Source organism: Calypte anna, chromosome 20 (genome assembly GCF_003957555.1).
Source record: "Calypte anna isolate BGI_N300 chromosome 20, bCalAnn1_v1.p, whole genome shotgun sequence".
Classification (NCBI taxonomy): Eukaryota; Metazoa; Chordata; class Aves; order Apodiformes; family Trochilidae; genus Calypte; species Calypte anna.
Genome location: NC_044265.1, coordinates 12,989,302 through 13,011,854, shown reverse-complemented (window position 1 = coordinate 13,011,854; position 22,553 = coordinate 12,989,302). Strand labels below are relative to the sequence as shown.

The 22,553-nt window shown below is 46.0% G+C and overlaps 1 protein-coding gene across 4 annotated transcripts in view; it reads left to right on the top strand.

Annotated features, from left to right (window-relative positions):
- KCNQ2 (potassium voltage-gated channel subfamily Q member 2) overlaps window positions 1-21,806 on the top strand; it is a 64,432-nt gene extending 42,626 nt beyond the window's left edge. For 2 of the 4 annotated variants that reach the window (XM_030463030.1, XM_030463029.1), the window contains 5 exons: window positions 11,724-11,947; window positions 12,381-12,489; window positions 13,024-13,155; window positions 20,443-20,566; window positions 21,108-21,806. In XM_030463030.1, the coding sequence (XP_030318890.1) occupies window positions 11,724-11,947; window positions 12,381-12,489; window positions 13,024-13,155; window positions 20,443-20,566; window positions 21,108-21,806 (1,288 nt within the window). Of the gene's footprint in view, window positions 1-4,771; window positions 4,826-11,723; window positions 11,948-12,380; window positions 12,490-13,023; window positions 13,156-20,442; window positions 20,567-21,107 lie in introns of all 4 variants that reach the window. The other 2 variants (XM_008497800.2, XM_030463031.1) reach the window with 2 other exon arrangements.
- Window positions 21,807-22,553: the final 747 nt, after the last annotated feature.

The following is a 22,553-nucleotide window of genomic DNA, read 5'->3' as shown; positions in this document are numbered from 1 at the left end:
TAAAAGAGGCCAGAAACTAATTTTTCCCTGGCATAAAATCCAACCAAAGATATCTGGGTAGATACAGTGCTGACTAAAGGAAGGAAAATGTCATTCTTCCTTTTTTTCCCTTTTTTTTTTTTCTGTCTTCATTTGAGCAAGCAGAACCTCTGTAGCACTCCATCTACTTTCCTGCCAAAGGAAACAAATCACCAAGATCATGTTTCACTCCTCCAGGTTTTGTTTTTTTTTTTCCTATGTGAGATCTCTCAGCTTTGTGTAGTGAGAGCAGAGGCAGCATCCATCCAGCCCTGTTCAAACAGGGAACATTCCCTGGGAATGCTCTGGGAGCAGACCAAGGCTGGAATCTTGGCCACCATAGCTTCAGAAAGGTCAAAATCTTATTTCAGGAGCATCATCCCTTGGGATGCATCAAAGGGTAAAATCCTATTTCTCCACCCACCCGGGACTGTGCAATGAGCTGAAATCTCAGTTCAACCCCATCAGCTCCAGAGCTGAGGAAGTTTAAGGACCAGCCTCAGGATCACCCCCAGCCAGCATCCCCCTGGCACTGGTCTCATTTCTTCTTCTTGAATCTCAGGCTTAACTTGCTGGGTTCATTTTCACAAGTCAAAACACTGAGATGGATGGTTTTCTTCATAGAGGTTGCAGGTTTTTCCCTGTTCATTGCTTAGTCTTGTGACAAAGAAGTGCAAAATTAGCTGTTTATTGGCATTTTTCAGAGGATTTTTTTTTTTGCTAGATGCAACTCCTTCATCAAGATCACTTCTATTAATTTCCACATTCTGCTTTTCTGCCCCTGATGTGGTTCTGTGGCACTGATGGGTTTTGTTGCCCTCTGTTGTATGATGCTAAACCTGAACCCAGGAGCTCTGAAGGGTCTGGAGCTCCTGTGTCCATGGCATGAGGGTCCCTTCCCTGCTGGTAAGATCAGCTGCCATTGCAGAACCAAAGCTTTTTCCTCCTGTATTTCTTCAGGACAATATCTAACTCTTCCTGCTCCCACTGCCCTTCCCCATCTGATAAATATCTTGGAGCTCAGGAAGGAATTTTTGCTCAGTTCTCCTTCTATTCAAGCAGCCCCTGAATCACTTATTTTCCCAAAGAAAAGATTCTGGAACTTTCAGATTCCCAAATCTTCCACCCACTTTGATTTCCAGCTGCCTGCTGGTGATGCTCAGTGTGTCATCCTGCCCTTGGAGAAGAAAACTCCTCCTGGTTCCCAGCCCACCCACCAGTTACTCATCCAGCCCCAGTCTGTCACTGCCTGGTTCACGTGGGAAACTCCTGGCAAGGAACTCTCCCTTCTAGCAGACCCCATCACCACTTTTTTCCCCTGCTTCAGCTGGCAAAGGATTTGCCACTTCCCACTTCCATCCCTGCAAGGAAACCCATTCCTCATCCTGGGGCCAGCTGCATCTTCCTCTCTTTGGAGTTATCCATAGGGAGTGGCTGATTTCCCATTTCCCTCTTCCCAGAACTCACACCCCACAAAGTCCTTACAGCAGCCAGAGCAGAACCAGCTTTGTCACCTTCACCTGTGCCAGCCAAGCCTTGCAGGGACAGGAGGAACCTGGGGTGGGAGGAGGTAGGAGGTGATGGCATTAGTGTGGTGGGGGTTTAGGGCCACCTGGAATCACTTGGTGGGAAATGGCACAGGAGGGCTGAGTCTGGGAATGTCCTTTCTCTGGTGTTTCCGTGGTGCTTTTCCCCTCCAAGCTTGTCTGCAGCTTTCTGTGCCCAAGAGCTGGGTAGCTACGGGCTGGTCCTCATGGTGGGGACAAGAGCTCAGCTCCCCAGGACATAAAGACATAAAGCCTAGGCTGTGATGAGCAGAAATGATGCTGGCTTTTCCCCAGGTGCTGCATCCCTTTTCTCCTTGGTGGTTGTTTTTTTTCCTTTTTTTTTCCTTTTTTTCCTTTTTTTTCCTTTTTTCTTTCCTTTTTTCCTTTTTCTTTCCTTTTTTCCTTTTTTCCTTTTTCTTTCCTTTTTCTTTCCTTTTTCTTTCCTTTTTCTTTCCTTTTTCTTTCCTTTTTCTTTCCTTTTCTTTCCTTTTCTTTCCTTTTTCTTTCCTTTTTCTTTCCTTTTTCTTTCCTTTTTCTTTCCTTTTTCTTTCCTTTTTCTTTCCTTTTTCTTTTCTTTTTTTTTCCTTTTTTTCCTTTTTCTTTTCTTTTTTTTTTCCTTTTCCTTTTTTTTTCTTTTTTTCTCCTTTTTTTCTTTTCTTTTTTCTTTTTCCCTACTTTTTTCTTTTTCTTATTCTTCTTTTTCTTTTCCTTTTTTCTTTCTTTTTCTTTCTTTTTCTTTTTCTTTCTTCTTTTTTTCTTTTTCCTTTTTCTTTTCTTTTTCTTTTTCTTTTCTTTTTTTTTTTCTTTTTTTTTCCTTTTTTTTTCTTTTTTTCTCCTTTTTTCCTTTTCTTTGTTTTTTCTTTTTTTTCCATATTTTCTTCTTTTTTCTTTCTCCTTTTTTTCTTTTCTTTTTCTTTTTTCATTTCTTTTTTTCCCTTTTCCTTTTTTTTCCTTTTTCTTTTCTTTTTTTTCTTTTCTTCTATTTTCTTTCCCCCACCCTTTTTTTAAAAGCTTCTTCCAGAGCCTCCTCTGCTACCCATTGCTTTGGGTGCTGTGTCCACCCCATCCTCTGCCTTGCCCAGGACACATGGACACCTGGGCTGGCTGCTCAGCACCCCTCCTGCCCCTGAGAACCTCCTGCTCTCAAGAGAGGTCCAAATCTGGGTCCTCTTTGCCTCCTAACCCCAGGGAAGGGAGGGGTGGTCTGTGGTGAGGTTTTCTCCCCCCTCCTGCTGCAGAAAGCCAATAAATGAGGGCAGTAGCAGGGCTTGCTGACTGGTTGATCAGGCAGGACATTTCCTGTGGCATTTCCTCTGTTTCTTTTCTGCTCGTGGTGTCAAAAAGATGAACCTGGTGTTAGCCAGGACTCTGGAGGCTCCTGGTTGAAATGTGCTCTTCAGATGCTTTTTTGCAGATGGTTCACTCAACATCTGAAGGCATCCCTGACCACCTTTCTTCTTCCTCTTCTATTTTCCAAAATTGGGTGAAAACCTGAAAATTAATGAACCAAACGAGTGTCAGGATGCATCCATAGCAGAGAAAAAGAAGAATTCCAGGGAACTGGGAGGTTAAAACTCAGATTACTTTGTCCAGCATGAGTTCAGTCCTGTAGGCAATGAGAAGAACCTCATTTGGGAGTGGTGGTTTGTCCTTGGCACTAAAGAAGTCAGCAGGACCTTGGCTGTGGAGGGAGCTCTGGACTGGGCCACCTTGTACTGTGTCTGTGTATCTGTGTGTACTTCTCTATCTCAGTCTGTGTCCCTGTCTGTCTGAGATACACACAACGTGGATATCCCTGCTCAGGGGGGGGAATTGAGGCTTTTATCTGCCCTGGAGGATGCCTTTGGTGGCCTCAGTGGGCCCCTGGCCATCCCCAGCTGCCATTGCCTGTGGAAACTGGTGCCAACCCCAGGAGCCCCATGGCTGGGGGTTTGACCTTCTAAGCAGCTCAACTGGGGTCAGAGACTCATGCTGGGACTGAGAGTAATCTGGAAATAATCAGTTGCCTTTAGGGGAGCAGATTATTTGCACAGAAGGGACTGCATCTTTCCCTAGGGACTGCAGAGGAGATTTAGAGGGCAGTGCCCCACGTGTCTCCCTGCAGCTCTGCATGCTGGATGTCCCCTTCCCATACCAGGATGCTCAGACCCCAGCTCCAGAATCATCTGGGGTGGCTCCCCCTCATCCCTGGATCCCATAGCAGGGACCTGAGGAGTCACCAGGATGGAGAGTGTTGGCTGAGCTTGCACGGGATGCCAGGAAGCAGAGGGAATTCCTGTAAATTCCTTCTGTGTGTCCCTAGGAGCTCCTCTGGTTGCTGAGTTCGAGTCTAAAACAACATTGGGTTTGGGGTTTTTTTATGCCCTTCAGCCTTTTTTGGTCTGTCTGTGAACTCAGCACGTGATGCCTGCTGGTGGGATGATGGGGACCAGGTCATTGCCCTTCTGCAGGCTGAGGGCTGCTCCATGGCATGGAGGACCCTGGTCCTGGTGGCCACATCCTGGCAGGGCAGTGCCTGGGAATGAGCTGATGGGAGCTGTGGTGGTACCTCAGCAAAGCCAGGAATTCCCCAGATGTAGGGATGCCCATCTAAAAAGCATTATAAAAAACCCCACAAGTGTTCCAATAGCTTCCCATACGAGACTACCCCACTCTATTTTAATGTTTTTAAATCAATGCCTGATATAATGCTCTTTGCTGTATGAGGAGTGCAAATCATTCAGATTAACTAGCTCTCTTTGTGAGGTTGGGTTTGTTTTTTAGAAGAAATTCGACCTTTTGGATGTTGTTGGACAAAACAAGTTAAATTTTTGCCTCTCCATGGCTTAGACAACTAAAAAATATGCCTTTTGATCTGTTTAGGGGAAGAGGAGAGTGGTTTTTTGTTTGCAATGCAGATGAAAAAAAAATCTTCCTGCAGGACTCAGTTGTAGCTAAACTGATGCCACCAATTCCGTCCACAATTTCTAATAATGACATTATTGACCAAAGGCAGACAAATTTCAGAAACCTTCTTGGATTGTTGGTTTAGTTTGGTTCTGTTTTGGTTTTTTTGGTTTTTTAGCGCTCCAACAGGAAAAAACCCAATCCTGTCATGAACCCGGCCCTCAGAACCCACCTGCCTTTTCAACCTAGAGACAGTAATCAAAAGTTTCCTGTCTGGCATTTGCTTCCAGGTCTAATTTTTACTTTCCCCTCATTTCCAGTAAAAGCAAAGCGTGCAGAGAGTCACTATGCGGATGCTGCTCAGGAAACTCTAGGTACCACGGGAAATGCGTCGCACGGAACTAATCAAAAGCTGCACGGCTCATTCTCCCTCTGCCCTGCTACCACCCGTTCTGATCACTTCTCTGCTTAATAGAGGTACTAGATGAGTAAAAAAAAACAAAACCAAAAAACCAAAAGGTGAAAGAGCTCCCCGTTGCCCGCTCGGAAATGAGAGGCTTCCTTGTCTGCTAATTGCGCAGGACACGGGAATCAAAGTGATGAGGATGGGGAATTTCCTCCAAGCCAGTGTCTGCTCAGTGTTGAAGGAGGCTGGGAGCTGAAGTTTTAACAAATTCTGGAAAATTTTTAAAAAATTAAAATTAAGTTTGTTTTTTTCTTCCTTTTTAAAAGACCCCTTTCCTCCCTACTGCTCCATCCTTAAGGTCTAGGAAGTTGCAAATTGAACTGCGCTCCCCGGCAACGTAAAGTTAGTAACATGAGAAATTCCAGCTTCCTACTTCTGCTCAATCACCCACCCTTTGGCTCTCTGAATGCTCTAAATTGACCTCTTGTAGTCTCGTGGCCTTTGGAAGCCACACCTTGCCTATCTAGCACCTCTACTACGCAGCTAGAGAAGGACTAATCTCAGCCTGTCCCACCAGGTGGAGGAGATAAGGGGTCCCCTTAGCGTTGGCATTGTGAATGGTTCTGTTTCTGGATCCCACGGGCAAGAGGTAGATAGAGCAGAGGGTGTTGTACCAGCAGGGTTTTCATCTTTTTAAACCAAGTTGATGATCTTGAGGTGGTTTCAGAGCATCCCCACTGATTGTCCCTTAGTGCACCCGTCTGACGGCCGTAAGGGGACACCGATCCTTGATGCATAAACAAACATCTCTACTTCCACGCCTGCACTGGAAGAGTCTTTTCCCCAGCCCCAGACGCTGCTTCTCAGCAGGCAAACATCCACTTTCTTGAGTTCCCAAAGCCCAGGGTGTGCATGCTGTGAATGCTGCAGGAGGAGCCAGCAGGCAGGTGGTGGGAAGCCCAGGAGGGGCAGGGCACTGCGTGATGCCGCATGTTTGTGACTTTGGAGTTTTGCATGCTCTCTCTTTTTTGGAGTCCGTTTGAATTCTCAAAATCACCAGTCTCTGTCTCCCTCAGAAAGCCAAAAAAAAACCCCCACGAAGTTTCCAAAGTCTATGTATCTCTGATTTTCTCCATTAATTGTTCCAACTTGTATCTTTCCTTGCTATTTGATTTTTTTTTCCCCCGCTGGGTCTTTTTATTATCTGTCAGTCAAGAAGCCAGGGCTTGAGGTCTGAGACTTGTGTGTTCCAGAAATTGAGAAGTAGCCTGGTAAATCCCATCTCTGAATGGGTATCAAAGAGGAAGGTTTCATAGTGAGTCCTCTGGGGTAGGAAACCCCCTGTGCCTGGCTAAATAGCTGGAATCTTTTGAGTTCTGATGGTATGCTGGCTTTTCTTGGAGTTTATTCTTGAAAGGATGGGTTTAAATACTGGGTGATCATCAGTTGCACAGGCAGTATTTTGGTACATTTCTAAATGGCAAAGGTTTGGTCAATAGTTTAGCTGAAAAAAAAAATCATCATGCCTTCTGTAGGGTTCCTATTTGCCAGGTGAGGTTGTTTTATCCCTGGAGGTGCAGTGGAAGCAGGAATTCTTCTCCAGAGAAAGGCACCTTTCAATTGCTCTGACTTTAGTTTTGGCAGAGATTAACTCCAGCAATGATGTTCGTGATGCTGTCCTCTCACCTGTCCATGTCAAGTTCTGTTTTCTGGAAAATCAGCCACTCTGATCCTTGCATGTCTTCCTAGGCATGAATTTTTAATTGGTAGAGCCAGTGTAATTTTTTTTTTTTTTTCTGTTTTCAACTGTTTTCAACCTTCTCTCTGTGGTCCTCATTTCATCTCCTCCATCTTGAGTCCTGCAAAGGAAAGGGAAAGGGAGGATGAAAAAAATTATCTCCAGATCTTCTTCTTCCATTGGAGACCCTGAAAAGGAGGGTTACAAACTGGGCTTCTCCCAGCCAAAAAGGAATCTTGAACTTTGGAGTAGCTACGTGAGCACCTCTGTGACCTGCATCCATCCTGACTGTAGTGATGTGACTCTGCTTTAGTGAAGCTCTGTGTTAACCTTAAAGGGACATAAAAATCATTGAAATGTCTTGTTTTTCTGGACTTTGATGCATCTAAGGCTGAGTGCCAAGACCTTCATCTATGATGCTCGTAAGGAAATAACAGTGAACGATGAGGCAGTCGTGAAAAACTCAGTGCAGGTAAATGAATAGAAAATTCCTTAGGAAACCACAGTTTCTCAGTGTTCTAAACCAATGATCTCTGGTCTATACATCCAATAATGCTCACAGTTTTCAGGTCTGTCATATTCTGCTTTGTAAGACACTTCCCTGCCATCTCCTGAGAGCTAAGGCACCCCAGAGACCTGGCAGGAGGCAGGAATGGCAGGGAAGAGCAGCCCAGTGCAGGAAAGGGGTTTGTGGAGCCCTTGGCTGGGCTGCAGGTCTGGGTACAATATTTTAAAAATATTTAGGGATAATGAGCCAGCTGGAGTCTGCAATCCAGCTGTTTTGCTGGAATGGGAAAGAGCTGGGCTGGGGAATGGCAAGAGGTTGCTAGAAGATGGGGAGGAGTGTGTGTGTGTGATGTGTTTGTGAGGGCTCAGCATCAGTTTGGGGAAAAAACTGATCAGTTTGGGGGAAAAAAAAGCAATCCAGCTGTTTTGCTTTGCTCCTAATAATGAGCCAGCTGGAATCTGGAATCCAGCTGTTTTGCTGGAATGGGAAAGAGCTGGGCTGGGGAATGGCAAGAGGTTGCTAGAAGATGGGGAGGGGTGTGTGTGTGTGATGTGTTTGAGAGGGCTCAGCTTCAGTTTGGGGAAAAAACTGATGTGTTTGGGGTTGAGGGTACAAAACATAGGGGGTTTTGCTGCAAAACCTCTAAGGCCAAGGCTCAGGACAGGTGTTTGGCTCCAGGGTCCCTTCACCAGGGCACCATGTTCAGGCAAATTACCATGGGGCTGTAGGGGTGGTACAGCTCCGGTCTTTCCCATATCCTGGCACTTCTCCCTGGTTTTAACAACCTATTCTTGTGTCCTGTGAGCTCAGCACAAACCTGGGATTGAAAACCAGCCTCTTTTCCCAAGAAGAGATGACTTCTTTCTCCTGGCTGTAGCTTTCTAGCAGAATGAGCACTGTCGCTGGTTGGGTGCAGGTGCAGAGCTGGGTTTGATGTTTGCTGCCTGCAAAATGATGGAAGAAAAGGAAACAATTGCTCAAGGGTTGTTTAAAATCAATGGCAAGAAGTTACAGGGGATCCTTTCAATCGATCCAAAATGACTGCTAACATAATGAGTCAACAATTTTCTCCAAGTGCTGATTTAGTACTCGGGAGAGCTGGGGAATGAACCTCAAGCTGGAGGCTTTCAAAATAGAGCTCCAATCCCACCAGCATCCTCAGGAGGCTGATGGCTCCTCATGTAAAAGTTCTCCTGGGTGTTGCTGCTGTGTGCTGGGCTCTTGGACCTCACTGAACCCAACTGCAAAGCTCACTAATGCTGTGAGCATCTTCCTGGCAGCTGGGGGACCACGGATATCTCTTTACATTTGTCCAGCATGGGCTCTTGTGTTCTGCCTGGCAGGAGAGAAGAAGTCAGGTTGGTTTCTATCCTTTGTTAAATTCAAAGTTTGGGAAATCTTTCCCAAGGTCAGCCTGGAAATATTATTCTATATTATTATTTTTTTTTCTGTCATTGAATGTGTTTTTTATAAACTGAAAGTGGTTTTGAAGATGCAGGAACCAAAGCACACCCTAGGAGACTCTCACTGCTTCCCAGAATCTTTGACTCTGGTTCCAAAGCCACAATTATTTTCTTTCCCTTCCCTTCCCTCTGGCACGAGCAGGGTGCCTGCCCTGTGCTCAGGATGCTCTTCCCCATCACCATGGTCTGTCATCAGCTTCATCTCCTGTGCTGGTGTGTGGCTGGATCACTGCTTTTGTCACATCCATGTCACCACCATGGCCACTTCCCACCCAGCTGAGGCCCATCTGCTTGAGTGACATCTCATCACCACCCCTCTGAGACACCCTGCATCACCCTGCATGGCTTTCTGGTTGAATAAGAACATGATCTTGGATTAGCTGACAACATCTATCTCTCTGGATGTCTTTATTTCTTTTGGACCCTCTTCTACCAGCTCCTGGAGACCCCAGCATCCTCCTCCTCTGCAGGGATTCTCCTTGCATGTGATTCCAGGTGTCATTCCCAAGGAGAGAATTGCATGGCAGAAAGCAAAATGTGATTAATTGTTCACGTTGTCTCGTGTCATCTCTGTTGAAACAAAGAAATTTTATCAAGTGCTGGGTTTTTTTTTTCACTCAGGAACAAAACCCACCCAGATTTTAATGGTTTATCAGATTTCTAAGTGATTTTTTTTAACATGCAGAAGTGTTGCACCTTATGCTACCAGGCTTGAAAATCTTTTCTTGTGTTCCTCAGTGACTTCAACGCTTTCTTTTGTGATTTATGCAATTATTGGTGGCAGATTTATTGTGGGAATGGAAAAGAGGCCCCAAAGAGAAGGCTCTGCTTGACTCAGGGGTAGGCAAGTGCTTTTGCTGCCAAGAGGGGTGATGGGAGCAATGCACCAGAGGATGAGAAATTGCTTTGAATTCTGACAACTGGTACTGATTCATATTTAAAAATGACCTGGTAGTTCAAAGTCTTAGTAGCCCTGAGATGCATTTGATGCCAAGAATATTGTTCTATAAAACCAACTTAAAAAAAATGAAATCCAATTGATCTGTTTGGGATTAAATGTCAAACAGAATTTCAGTCTGGTTTCTAAGCCAAGAAGGAGAGTTGCTTTTGAATATTTGACTCATTCTGTACAATGATTTTGGTAGCATTAGTGATGAAGGCTTACACCCAGAAAGGTATGGAGGTGCCTGCTTGTTCCTAGCTTCCTGGCTGGACTTCTACCTCGGATCTGATTTTCAGCCCTGCTGAACACCTGCAGGTCCCATGGCTTTCAGACAGACCCTGTAGGTGGGCAGCGAGCTGGAAGTGACATCTCCACTCCTCATCTAAATGAAAAACAAAGAAACAAACAAACAAAATTATTATTAATAGGATTAATCCTCCTTTTTCTAACTTGGATCAGGAGCAAATTTTATTTTCCTTCAGTGTGAAATTGCTGCTCAGCCCCTGGCCTGGGATAACCTTGCTGAGCAGCCCAGGAGCTGCTCTCCCCCTCCCCAGGGCTGTGTGGGGGCAGTGATGCCTCCCAGCACCGTGGGAAATGCAGGCTCAGCACCTTTCCCTCCCTGTCAACCTTCAGTGTCTCACCATGTAAAGTGACTTTGTAAAAATAGAACCTTCTTACTCAACAAATCTGCTCCCTCTGTGTCTTCCAGTCGCATCTTCTGCCTTTCTGTGCCAAACTTGGCCAGGCTGGGAGGAGGGTGCTGGGGTTTGCTTGGCTTCAAATATCTGCAGTTAAATCCTGCCTGGAAAACCTCGTGCCAGTTTTGAAGGCAACAGAGGATTGTTTGGCTCTGAGTTTTGAGGTGGTGTTGCATAGAGACAGAAAAAAAAACACCCAACAAACCCAGGTCTTTGGTTGGTAACCTGGAAGTCTGGTGTGGAAATCAAAATCCCTGCTGTGTTCTCCCTGGAAATTGAGTCCAAGCCCTGGCAGCAAAGCAAGAAGTGGCTGCTGCAGTGGTACAGAGTACTGGGAATTACATCTTGGGTTTTGCTCTGTTTTGATCTGCCTATAAATATTATATTTGTATAGAAATATTTGCCTTTAAATAATAGCTACTTCTGCAAGTGCCTGGCACTGGTTTTCTAACCCTTCATCACCAATTACTGCTCAGAAAATGTCAAATGACATAAATCTGTTTGCAGTTGGGCTTCCCCAGTGCTGTCTCTGTGACCTTTGCCCTTTCATAAAGATCACAAAATGTTTTGGGTTTGCAATTTTCTGGTGAAAACTGATCCTTTTTATTTGGGGGGAAGCTTTTTGGGTTACAAATTTCAAGATAAAAAAAAAATCAATGAAAAAAATCCTCTCAGTTTCTGGAGAGAGCTTCTTATCAAACTTCTATTGCGAGGTCTGAAAGAAATGGGATTTAATAGAACAGCAATAAAATGGTGAAGCTGAAGCTGGGAAATTTTGCTTTGTGTGTTTATGATGCCCAGAGCAGATTGCAGGTGGATCTTAGCCAGCTTTAGGTTGATTTTTTTATGTTACATTAATAAGTTACATTAATAAGTTAAACACATTTAAGTGTTAGTATTTGAGTATTTCCATATATGACTGGTAAAAGGGGAACTCTGGAAGCTCTAAAAAAGGGAAATCATGTTCTAGGAGGGAAAATTGAGGAGAAGAATGAAGGGAAAGGCAGGTGTGAGCACGAGCAGCCAAGTGTTTCCAAGCCAGGTAAAAGTTTCAGATAAAAGTGCTTTTTTTATTGGGGTTTTCTTACTAGAGGTAGGGTTTTGGAAGGCAGATGTGAAAGAAAAGCTTCCTCCCTTTTGATCGGAGCCGATCAGTGATTTAAGGACTCACGAGCTCATTGTTTATTGTCATTCTGTCCCACCAGCCCTGGCATCCCACGAGGGGCTTCTGTTCAAATCCTCATTATTTTCTCTCTCAAGAATCATCCCCATTTCACTCATTCTGGCGGAAAAAACATCTCTACAGTGCTTTCTTTAAAGGAAAAAAAAAAGAAAAATTATGTACAAAACCCACAAACAAACCCCAAACCCAACAGCAAAATCACATCTCACTGCTGCTGCTTGGAAGTGCTCTTGGTTTCTAATGGCTGGTGGGGAAGGACTGCGTGGTTTCCAGAATGACTCCTCCTGCTGTCTCCTTTTTGTCTTTGTTTCAACGTGTTTCTCTGAACAGTCAGAAGGTCAGTTTGAAAGATCGTGTCTTCTCCAGTCCCCGCGGTGCTGGCACCAAAGGGAAAGGCTCTCCACAGGCTCAGGGCATCCGGAGATCCCCCAGTGCTGACCAGAGCATCGAGGACAGTCCAAGCAAAGTGCCCAAGAGCTGGAGCTTTGGGGACCGCAGCCGAGCTCGCCAAGCTTTCCGCATCAAGGGAGGAGCCTCCAGGCAGAACTCAGAAGGTGAGGGCTTGGGGCATCCTGCCAGACCCCAAATCTGGCCCTAAAATCTCACCCTTTCCACCGAAGAAGGGCAGAGCTGCAAGTGATGGTGCTCAGCTAAGTCTCCTTCCCGTTTAGCTTGGCTACAGGAATATAATAATAGATAATAATCAGGTTAAGGATCAGGTTCTACTGATTCCCACCATAAGGTTGTATTTTTATAGGGATAGGGAAAGAAGGGTCAGGCATTTATTGATGGATGAGAGCTGCAGTTGGCATTGCTGGGTGTCTCCTTAACATGTCTTGGGGAATGCTCCCACTGGGATGCTCAGCAGACACCTCTGGGGCTGCTTCCCCAGGTTCCTCTTGGCCATCCAAGCCCCATTTCCTTATGGGGCAGCAGGATGGGAAATGGTTAACTCCTTGCCTTTCTTCCTCCCTCTCCCAACCCCAGAAGCAAGCCTGCCAGGAGAAGACATTCCTGATGATAACAAAAGCTGCAACTGCGAGTTTGTGACCGAGGATTTGACGCCGGGGCTGAAAGTCAGCATCAGGGCAGTGTGGTAAGAGAGGGAGAGGGGGAAAGCAGCCCAGGAAAATAAATAATAGGAGGAGGAAAAAAAAAAAAAAAGGGTTTAAGTCCAAGGAAGAGGTGGCAAATGCTGAAATGTCTGTGCTGCAGGCTGTTTTTCCCCTGGGTGGCCTGCCCTCCTTTGCAGAAAATGCTGCCAGAAAGGGCGATTTTTGCTGAGCACAGGAATAAACAGAGGAAGAGGCAAAATCCCCTGCAGGGCTGCATCCAAACCAGCCTTCCCACCAGCTCGAGAGATTTAATCCTGACATTTCTAAAAGCAGAGCAGAGAGGACACTTGTGTAGTCCAAGGGACATCAGGGACCTCACGTTGCAGACGGGGTCAGCTCCCCCCATCCCTTTCCCTTCTCCTCTTGCCACATCTTCTCCCAAACTCTGGGGGTTGGGATTTTTTCTGCTTTTCCTCCCAAAGCAGCAGCTCCCTGCCGTGGTTTTTATCTGTAGCTAAGCAGGTCAGGCTGCAGCTCAGGGATTTTATTTGGCTTTTCCTCTCCCTCTCCTGCAGCATTATGAGATTTCTGGTCTCCAAGAGGAAGTTTAAGGAGAGCCTTCGGCCCTATGACGTGATGGATGTCATTGAGCAGTACTCAGCTGGCCACCTGGACATGCTCTCCCGGATTAAAAACCTTCAGGCCAGGCAAGAGACCCCTCTCTTTGCTTTATTGTTTGTTGTTTCTTTTTACTCTACTCTTATTTGCTCATTGTGGAGGTATTGCCAGGAGGGAGATGCTTTCCATTGCAGGTACAACTTCTTCCTGAAAGTCTCAAGGAGAAAACCTTGATGCTTGTGGCTAGAACCCACCAGGTCCAGGGGTAGGGACTTCAGACAGTGGTGTTATGGCCCTAAAATTGCCCTACTGCCCACCCCAGGATATAAAACACACATAAAACATGGCTCACCCTCCTCTACGCTTTACTCGTGGGATTTCCTGCCATTCTGTCCTATAAGTGAGGCAGGTTTGGCATCTTCATGTCTTTTCTGGTAGGATAGCAGAGGTTTGGTGTCTGTCTTGAGGGGAACATGGCTGATTTGGGACCTTATGGGCAGGGATAAAATAAAACCTGGATGTCACCCTGCTGCTCCAGGCAGAGGGGCAGTGAGGATGCTGAGCTGGTTTAGGGAGGAATCCTTCCTCCAGTTGCCAAAAGTTTGAGGAGGTGGGATTAGGCAGGCTCAGCTTCTGGGGGGAGGTGAGTTAGTTTGAACAAGGGAAAAAAATGTTAAAAAAAAAGCCAGGTGGAACTGAAAAGAATGTTTAAAATTTCATTTTCTGCTCTGGTCACCCCAGATAGGTTGAGTCCCCTGAGACAAGGATCTGAGCTAAACCTTTTTGTCTGATTCCTCCCTTATCCCTGATGCCCCATATGGAAAATCAGACCCTGAACTCCCAACACCCCCCAGCAGTGTTGGCTCAGGAGGAGCAGCCCCAATTCTGCTGAGCTCAGGGGACACCCAGACTGGAGGCAAGGCTTGGCCTGACCATAGGCTATCTCCAGCCAAAATAATTTACCATTTAGTTACACTTTTGAAGAATTAAAGTGTTTGAGCCTCGGTGGCTGTGGCTGCCCAGCTTCTTCTGGAAGCCATAGAAGTTTTCCTTAAATTTCAAACCCATCTTGGTGTAGAGGTGAAAAAAACACAAAAACCAAAGGTATTGAGTGTGCAAACTAATCTGAACATTAGCAATGAAACAGGGAATTCTTAGGTAAAAACCAGGAATCTTTCTTGATTTTCTTTCTTAACCATTTAAGCTCTGGTTCTGATGCTCAAGCAGCAGGGGGAACTTTCTCAGCATTACTGCACACTCTGCCTTTCCCATTTCCAGACATGTAGCCAGAAGGTAAATTCTCTCTTGCAAAGGAGACAAAAATATCCTGGAGAACTTCTTCTCTTTGAGGCTCTCGCCCCCACCAAGTGATTGTAAATCCATGATATGGAGCTGAAGCTGGAGGGGGAAGAGAAGGAGGAGGGGATTTATATTTCCTGACCTCAATAGCCTGAAAGGGAAGGGAAGGGAAGGAGGACCAGGAGCTGCTTTAAAAGTTTGAAATACCTGGATTTGGGATCCAGAGCTACCAAGCAGCATCACTGTTTTCACTGTCCCCACCAAGCAGGAGTCCAGTGATGGTGAGAGGAGCCTTTGGGGCCATCCATCCTCATAGCCAGATGGACATCAAGAGCTCCCATGGGTGCTCCCTGTCCAGTGCAGCTGCAAAGGAGCACCCTGGAGCCATGGTGTGTGGCTCTGGGGTGGCCACAGCCAATGCAGGGACATGAGCAGTGGGTGCTGGAAGTGCAGAGGATGGGGGACACATGGTGGAGCCCGGGGAGGTTGTCAGGGGGCACTCAGAGGAGAAGAGAAATTTCCTTTCCCTTTCCCTCAGCAAAGTGCTGAGTTGTCCCTGCCAGCTCAGCTCAGCAGAGCCACTCGTGACCTCCCAGAGCCAGGGCTCTGATGGCTTAAAGTGGCTTTTTAACCAATTTCTGGGGTGTTTACATGCACTTTCCTCCTGAATCATTAATGTCTCTCTCCCCCTGTCTGCAATGTGCTCTTTTCAGTGTTGTCTTCACACTGTCTCGTGTCTCATCCTGACACCTTGCCAACCATGGATGTCTCCCATTCATTGAGTTACACAATCCCACAGCTGACTCCAACAGCTCATGCTTTTCTGAACTAGCTGAGGATGTGTTACCTAGCACTGGAACTGAAAGGAGAATAAATGTGTTGGGTTTTTTTGTTTTTTTTTTTCATACCCAACCACCTCAGTGGGAAATGACTACAAATATACAAATACATTCCAGAGGGTAAAAGCATGTTGCCTGTTCAACCTGGGGGTGGGAGGGGGATCTCCTAATGATGTTTAGTGGTGCAAATCTCCAAATCTTACCCTGGGGTGGGTAAGACTCTGGGGATTTTCCCCACACCCAGGTGGCAGGAGGGCGCCTTCGGTTTCCAGCAGAATATGTGTTCAAATTCTCTCTCTTTCTCTCTCTCTGTCATTCTGTTTTTCAGTTGGTTCTTTCTGCAACTCTTCTGACCTACTTTATGTGTTGCTTCATTATGCATTTTTGCTGGTGTCTTTTTTCTTATTTACTTTGCCAGGATAGATATGATTGTGGGTCCCCCGCCCCCTTCAACTCCCCGGCATAAGAAGTATCCAACCAAAGGACCCATGTATTCTTCCAAAGAGTCTCCCCAGTACTCGCCTAGGTTAGGATTCACCAAAAAATGCTGCTTTCTCTGGAGTTTTTTTTCTTTTTCTTTAACTCATTTGCTTAATGTCAAACCCCTTTCATGCCAGTTATACGACTGCATTTATCCCTGAGCAATGCAGCTTGCTAAATCGTGGCACACAAGGGATGCTACTCTGGGTATGCTCTGATTTACTTGTAGTAGTGAATTTTCATACCAGGCAAGCCAAAGGGGCAAAAAAAACCCAACAAAAATGTTCATAAAATCATCAACAACCATCGGGTTCTCCAGCTGGAGTCATTTCTATTTGCAGTCTTCTTCCAGGTGTTAGAAAGCAAAATGATTTCTGTTGCTAAATCTTGTCTTTTCTAAGAGTCACTTCAAATGTAAAAGGTGAAATATTTACCCACAAAGGCAATGCCAATGCATCCATCTGCTTTCCAAGTGATGGGACACTCCACACCTGAGTGAAGGGGCCTGGTTGCAGCTCTTGGCACTGTGAAATGAGTTTATTTCAGTGGGCAAAGTAAGAATGAAGTGTTTCACACCTGATGAGCACAGGGCTCTTTTTGGGGTTTTTTTTTTTTAGCTGATGCAGCTCTACTAATAGAGGGAAAAAAAGGTGTTAAAGTATTAAAACCACAGGACTTAGAAAAAAAAAATTAGGAAAAAATCCTGATTTTGCAGGGCAAAAGAAGAGCAGGAATCAAACCCAGCCCAAAGTCACCCAGCAAGGTTCTCTCCTTAGCTAAAACTCTACCTGAAGCTGATATCATGAGGAAAGTATTTGCAGTGAATTGCCCATTTTGGGGCATTCTGAGGGCCAGGCAGCAGGGCCATGAGCTGAGCTCTCATTTCATCTTATATTGAGACCACTGAAACCCAGGGCAGGTGAAAATATTTGCCAGAAAGTCATTTTCCCTGCACAAATAGCAGGTGATTTTTAAATGCAGTAAGCTTAGCCTCAAATATGGATTTATTTATTTTTTTCTAACTATACTTGCCCTCCTTGGGAGCTAAAACATGCCAAATCTCTTGATTTTTATTTAAGCTGCTCAGAGTAATCTTCACTAGAGGAATGTCAGTGAAAAGAATACTGAAAGCTCACCTTTTCCCACTTGATTAGCTCAAAGTTGAAAATATCTGTAAGAATTTTCCAGAAGCCCCAAGCTTCTGGTCCATGGCTGTGGTTTGGCTGAAGGTGTTTGTTCCCTGCTGTCCACACAGACAATTTGGATTCAGTTCCCCTCATCAGCTGATTTAACAGAGGGGAGGTGCAGCTTTAATGTTTTTAGACAAAAGCTACTGATTAAAGTGTCTGTAGTGCAAATTTTGTTGCCAAATGAGGAGGTAAGTAGCCAGTCCTGTGACCTGGATGAAGGGGGTTTGGCTTCAATGCCTGGATTGTGTAACCGAAAAAAAAAATAAAAATAAAAATAAGACTTAAAGGAAAAAAGACCAGAATTGAATATATATTCCCAAACACTTCATTTTTATCTCATTTGAGCTGTTTGACCTTTTTGGTGTCTGCTTCTGGCCTGAGGGTGACATATTACACCTCTTTGCATGCACTGTTAGCATGAAGCATAATGAAGCATGAGAAAACCTGCACTGTGGCTGATGCAAGACTTTGCATTTTTTTTTTTTTTTTTTTTTGTATCATTAGGAAGCAGAAAAGATACCAAAATTCACTCGAAAGAGCAACCCCCTTTCTCTCCCTCCCAACTTAAGCCCCAGCAGAGCCTGTGGAGGACAGGAGGTGGCACAATTTCTCACACAGCCTTAAAAAAAATAAATAAATCTCTGAATCCTCCTCTGCCACCAAGGGTAAAACCCAGGACTGACTCTTCCAAAGCCTCATCTGGTTTCTTTCCTCTGCACGGGTGCACTGGACACAGCCCAGATGAGTGTTGGGAAGGCACGAGGCTTCCCATGGGATGTTCAGCAGAAGAGATTTGGCATAGATTTGACATAACCCTTCCCCTTCTGCTTGCAGAGGTGGAATAAGTTTTGTCTTCTTCACCTTTTGGACTTTGCTGCCTCATCTGGGCAAAAGCCCAAGCTCTCTTATAATGGCTAAAAGGACCTTTTGCTCTTTGTGGAGCTCAGAGAGGCACAGGGGAGTTGGAAGCTCTCCTGTATCAGACAAGGCACAAACTAAATCTCTCTGCTTTGCTGAGGAGCATTCTCCCTTGATCTAACTTCTGCCCTGGGAAGGAAAAGGATGGGAAAAAACTGAAACCTTGAGCCTGGTTTCTGCCATCAAGAGGAGCAGGACTTGGTTCAGCTTCTCCCCTCTCTGCCCTGAAGTCCACAGCTGCCCATCACAGTGTCCTCTGGGCAGACCCTGCCTCTCCCCAAGGTGAGATCTGGCTCTCTGGCTTCTCTGGTGGAAGGTGACCACCTCAGGAGTCAGAACTATGTTTAAGTGTAGACATGAAGGGAATGAATCAAGCAGGAATTCTCCTGGAGTCTTGTAGCAGTAGAAGAGAGGCAAGAGCTTCTGAAGGCTTCTTCACGGGTGGGCTCTGTAAAGGGCCACAGTCCTGCTTTGAAACCACATCAGGGTTCCATCCCTCCAGCCTGAAGATGATGGAGAAAGTCAGTGCTCTATGTAGTATTGGGGATCACTCCATCTTTGACGTGCCAGCTGGCTTCTTGTGCTTCACATGGGGCATGTGAAGTTCATTTAATGCATAGTTCTTGTCTGAAGGACAGGAAAGAGAGCACAGCAGCCCTTCCACCATTTCCACAGGGTTAGAAACAGGGTTGTACAAAACTCACTTTTCCTCTCTGTGTTCCAGTCTGTCCTGCCCTCCCTTCTCTACTCAGCATCCATTGAAGGACACCTCAATTCCATCCATGGACCCATTTCAGTCTTAGTGCTGTTGTAGATGGGACATGAGGACAAATCACTTTGTTCTCAGCCTTCTGCAATATTCAAAAACATTTAGAGTTTGGGCCTCCTGCACCACATGCTCATGGTTTCACCAGGCTATTTGCTTGTGCAGACAGGGGAGGAGTTCATACAGGGGCTGTACTACACCTTGACTTGTGATTCCAAACCAAGGTAGCCCAATTTCATACCTCTTTGCTTACATGGTAGCAACCTTGTCGTAGGATTTCTCGTGCTGTCTGTTGTGTCAGTCATTGCAGTTTCCTGTACATGTCAATATTTTGCTTCTCCCATTACAAGAGAGAAATAAGGCATGTGTATTCCTCATGCTTGGAATTGCAGCACTTGGTGCTCCTGGTACTCCTGTGCTAAGCAAAGGATCAAACATAAATTTTAAACAGATCAGTCCTCTGTCGCATCCCTGCCCCAGTGAAGCATCTTCTGGGATCCAAGAGCAGCTCTAAAATAATTGTTGGCTTATTTTTTCTGTCTTTGGTATGATGTGCACATCCACTTCATCTCCTTGAGCCAGACTTTCTGGTGCTGTAAGCTGCTGTTGCTCTAATAGAAGCCAAGGGAGCCTCACTGCTCCATCCCCACCAGTACCTGTCCCTTAATGTCCACAGCCAACGTGTGCATCAAGTCCCTGTCAAACCCAAAGAAAAGAGATGGCTCTTGTGTTGGAAATCACTTCATGTCTCATTCCTCTCCTTGGTTTTTGTTCTGTTCATTTTCCCCTGTCTGTCTGTGTTCAGCTCCTTCCTTTTCCTCCTCCTGGTGCATGGACCCACACGGCAGAACTGCGTAAGGAGCATTTTGAGTTTTCTGCTCAAGATCCCCCAACTTGGTTTCAGGCAGATGAATTAACCCTTCTTTTCCCCCCCTGCTGCCCTTCTGTTTGGTGCATTATGCAGGAGTAAAGTTTGCCTGGTGTAGAATTAGGTTATGAACTGGTTATTCCAAACCTGAGTTAATCCCCTGACTTTGGAGGGATCCAGAGTTTGCTCTCTAGAAAATTTATAATTTAATGCCTTAAAATCGACTCCCAGCTTCCAAACTGGCTCTTCCTTCCTCCTTCCTCTGCAGACAGAGCTGTGGATCAGTCCAGGAGTTCCTGGCCTGGGAAGGAATAGTTGCAAATGTAAAAAAAGAAAAATAATGGAAAAAAAATTCCTTCTAAGCAGCCTGCCCAGTAGCTTTGGGCTCTTACCACCTTGGAGCCTTGCTAATAGAAACCATCTCACCAGAAAGGTGTGAAACACTTTGAGGTGAAGACAATTTGATGTGGTAACACCAAATTCTACCTGGATGTAATCCCAGGAAAATAATTATTACTCAACCTCTGCCTGTCTCACAGGGCAAGGGGGTTGTGGATGTGAAGATTCCACTCTTCCATTTGCATCGAGGGAAGTGCTGCAAAGACTGAGGAAAAAAAAATCACCCTGACATGTCCTAGAGAGAAAACTTGATCTTTCCCCCTCCAAAAAAAAATAAATAAATTCAGAGGCCAAATGAGAAGTGAAACGATTTGGAAGCGAGAGAGTGAAAAGAGATTCTTTGCAGTGGGTAAATTTACCCTGCATAATGTGCCAGGTTTGACCCGTGGAAACAGGAATGGATAATTCCAAACTACTAAAAAAAAAGAAAAAACCAAAACCTGCTCTGAATTTTGCATTAACACTTCAGTGCCACTGCGTGTCTGTGAGTCACTTGGAGGGTTAGTTGGGAGAGAGGCTGCTGCTTTGTCCCACCCCATCTCGGAGCCCTCCTCTCCTGCTGCCTACAACTGACTCCAGATCCTTTTCTGGGGGTGGGAATTTTCTGATCCTGGTAGAGTTGACCAGATCGTTGGGAGAGGATCTTCCATGACCGACAAGGATCGGACCAAAGGGCCGGCGGAGGGGGAGATGCCTGAAGATCCCAGCATGATGGGCAGGCTTGGAAAAGTTGAGAAACAGGTACATTGGGTCAAGAGGGGAGTTTTACCAGAGGGTCCTGCAAGCATTGTGGGGGGAATTATTTTTCCTCAGTGGGACATTTCTTAGGACACTTGGAAAAAAAAAACCCACAAGAGCTAAGAATGTTTTGGAAAAGAAACCAGGTGGATGTTTACTGCTCCCAGAGAAAGGGCACTAAATGTCTTAGAAGCCCAAGTGCTCCTTTCAAAAGCCTTGGAGCCTGTTGACATAAAAGCTTCTTTTTTTGGTGAGTCTACCAAAAATCTACTTTATTTTTGAAAGTGGCACGTTGGTTTCTTTGCCACCACAGCAGACATGTTTGACATGCTGCAGCTGCAGACCTGGAAAATTAAGTTGGTTTTTTTTCAGTCTAGGATGATTAAATATTTACTAAAAGTTTGGTGTAGGTCAGGGCAGGCTTCACCTCTGAAGCCCAGGCCCACACTTGTCCCTGGGTGGGTTGAAAATTGCTTTTACTCAGGATTTTAATTTTCTTCAGCCAACATGGAGCGTTTAGCACTGGGCCTGTGGTGTTTTGCAGGTTCAGTCCATGGAGAAGAAGCTGGATTTCCTGGTCAACATTTACATGCAGCGGATGGGCATCCCACCCACGGAGACAGAGGCTTATTTTGGGTCCAAGGAACCTGACCCAGCCCCACCCTACCACAGCCCCGAAGACAGCAGGGAGCACATCGACAAGAACGGCTGCATCATCAAGATCATCAGGTCCACCAGCTCCATGGGGCAGAAAAACTTCTCTGCCCCACCACCCAACGCCTGCCCACCTTCCACCTCCTGCCAGCGGCAGAGCCACGGATCCTCCCCCGTCGGAGACCCCGGATCCTTGGTCAGGATCCCACCTCCCCCTTCCCACGAGCGTTCCTTGTCAGCCTACGGCGGGGGGCACCGGGCCAGCTCGGAATACCTGAGGAATGAAGACATTACAACCAAACCCCACGAGAGTGCCATGAGAGACAGCGACACCTCCATCTCCATCCCCTCCGTCGACCACGAGGAACTGGAGCGCTCGTTCAGCGGCTTCAGCATCTCCCAGTCCAAAGAGAATTTGGACATCCTTAACAACGGTTGCTATGCAGCCGTGGCCAAAATCAGACCCTACATTGCAGAGGGGGAATCAGACACCGATTCTGACCTCTGCACACCCTGTGGTCCTCCTCCCAGGTCGGCCACGGGTGAAGGACCTTTCAGTGACATGGGCTGGGCAGCCCCCAGGCAGTGAAGCCTTCTCAGAGCCACAGAGCCACGTCCCAGTGGTGGCAGCTGCCTGCTCCAGCTGCCCACGCCTCGAACTTCTCAAGGAGAATGACAGCTAAGGTTTTCCTGCTTCTAGGACATCCTTAGCTGGCGGATATTTTCTTGCAGCTTACTCTTGGGGGGGGTAAATGGGCAGGCGTGAGCCTGCGTTTGTGGGAGAGGTCATGGTGGTGAGCAAAATGGAGCAGTGAAGGCCAGATTTCTTTCATACTCTCTTTCTAAGATCATAAGGTGAAATTATTCCAAGGTTCAAGGGTAGGGAATTTGATTTTCTTGGGAATTTTCAGAAGCACAGGGCAGGAATAAATCACCCAGCCAGGGCTTTTGGAGGTCACAGTAGTTGGTGGCTGACAAGTGTCCTGTGGGAATTGCCAAGCCATGGCACTGGTGATGACACCTTTAGGTGTTGTGGAGTCATGGAGTGAACACGTGTCTGGCTTAGGTTTCAGGCCATGGGTAATTATGGGGGAGTTGTTACTCTCTGGTTCCTCATTAACTGTCAAGAAGGTGGCATAATTCCAGTATAATACATGGAAACATTGTGGAGGCCCCTGGAGGAGAGGGATGGTGGATGGAATCTTGGTGAGAACAGAAAATGGGGTCTCAAAGTGGGACAGGAGACTGGAATGGTTTGGAAATTATCCCATCTTAGAAAGCTGGAAAAAAACTTGGAAATCTGAGCTTGGGCAAGGCAACCCAGAGGGCAGAGAAA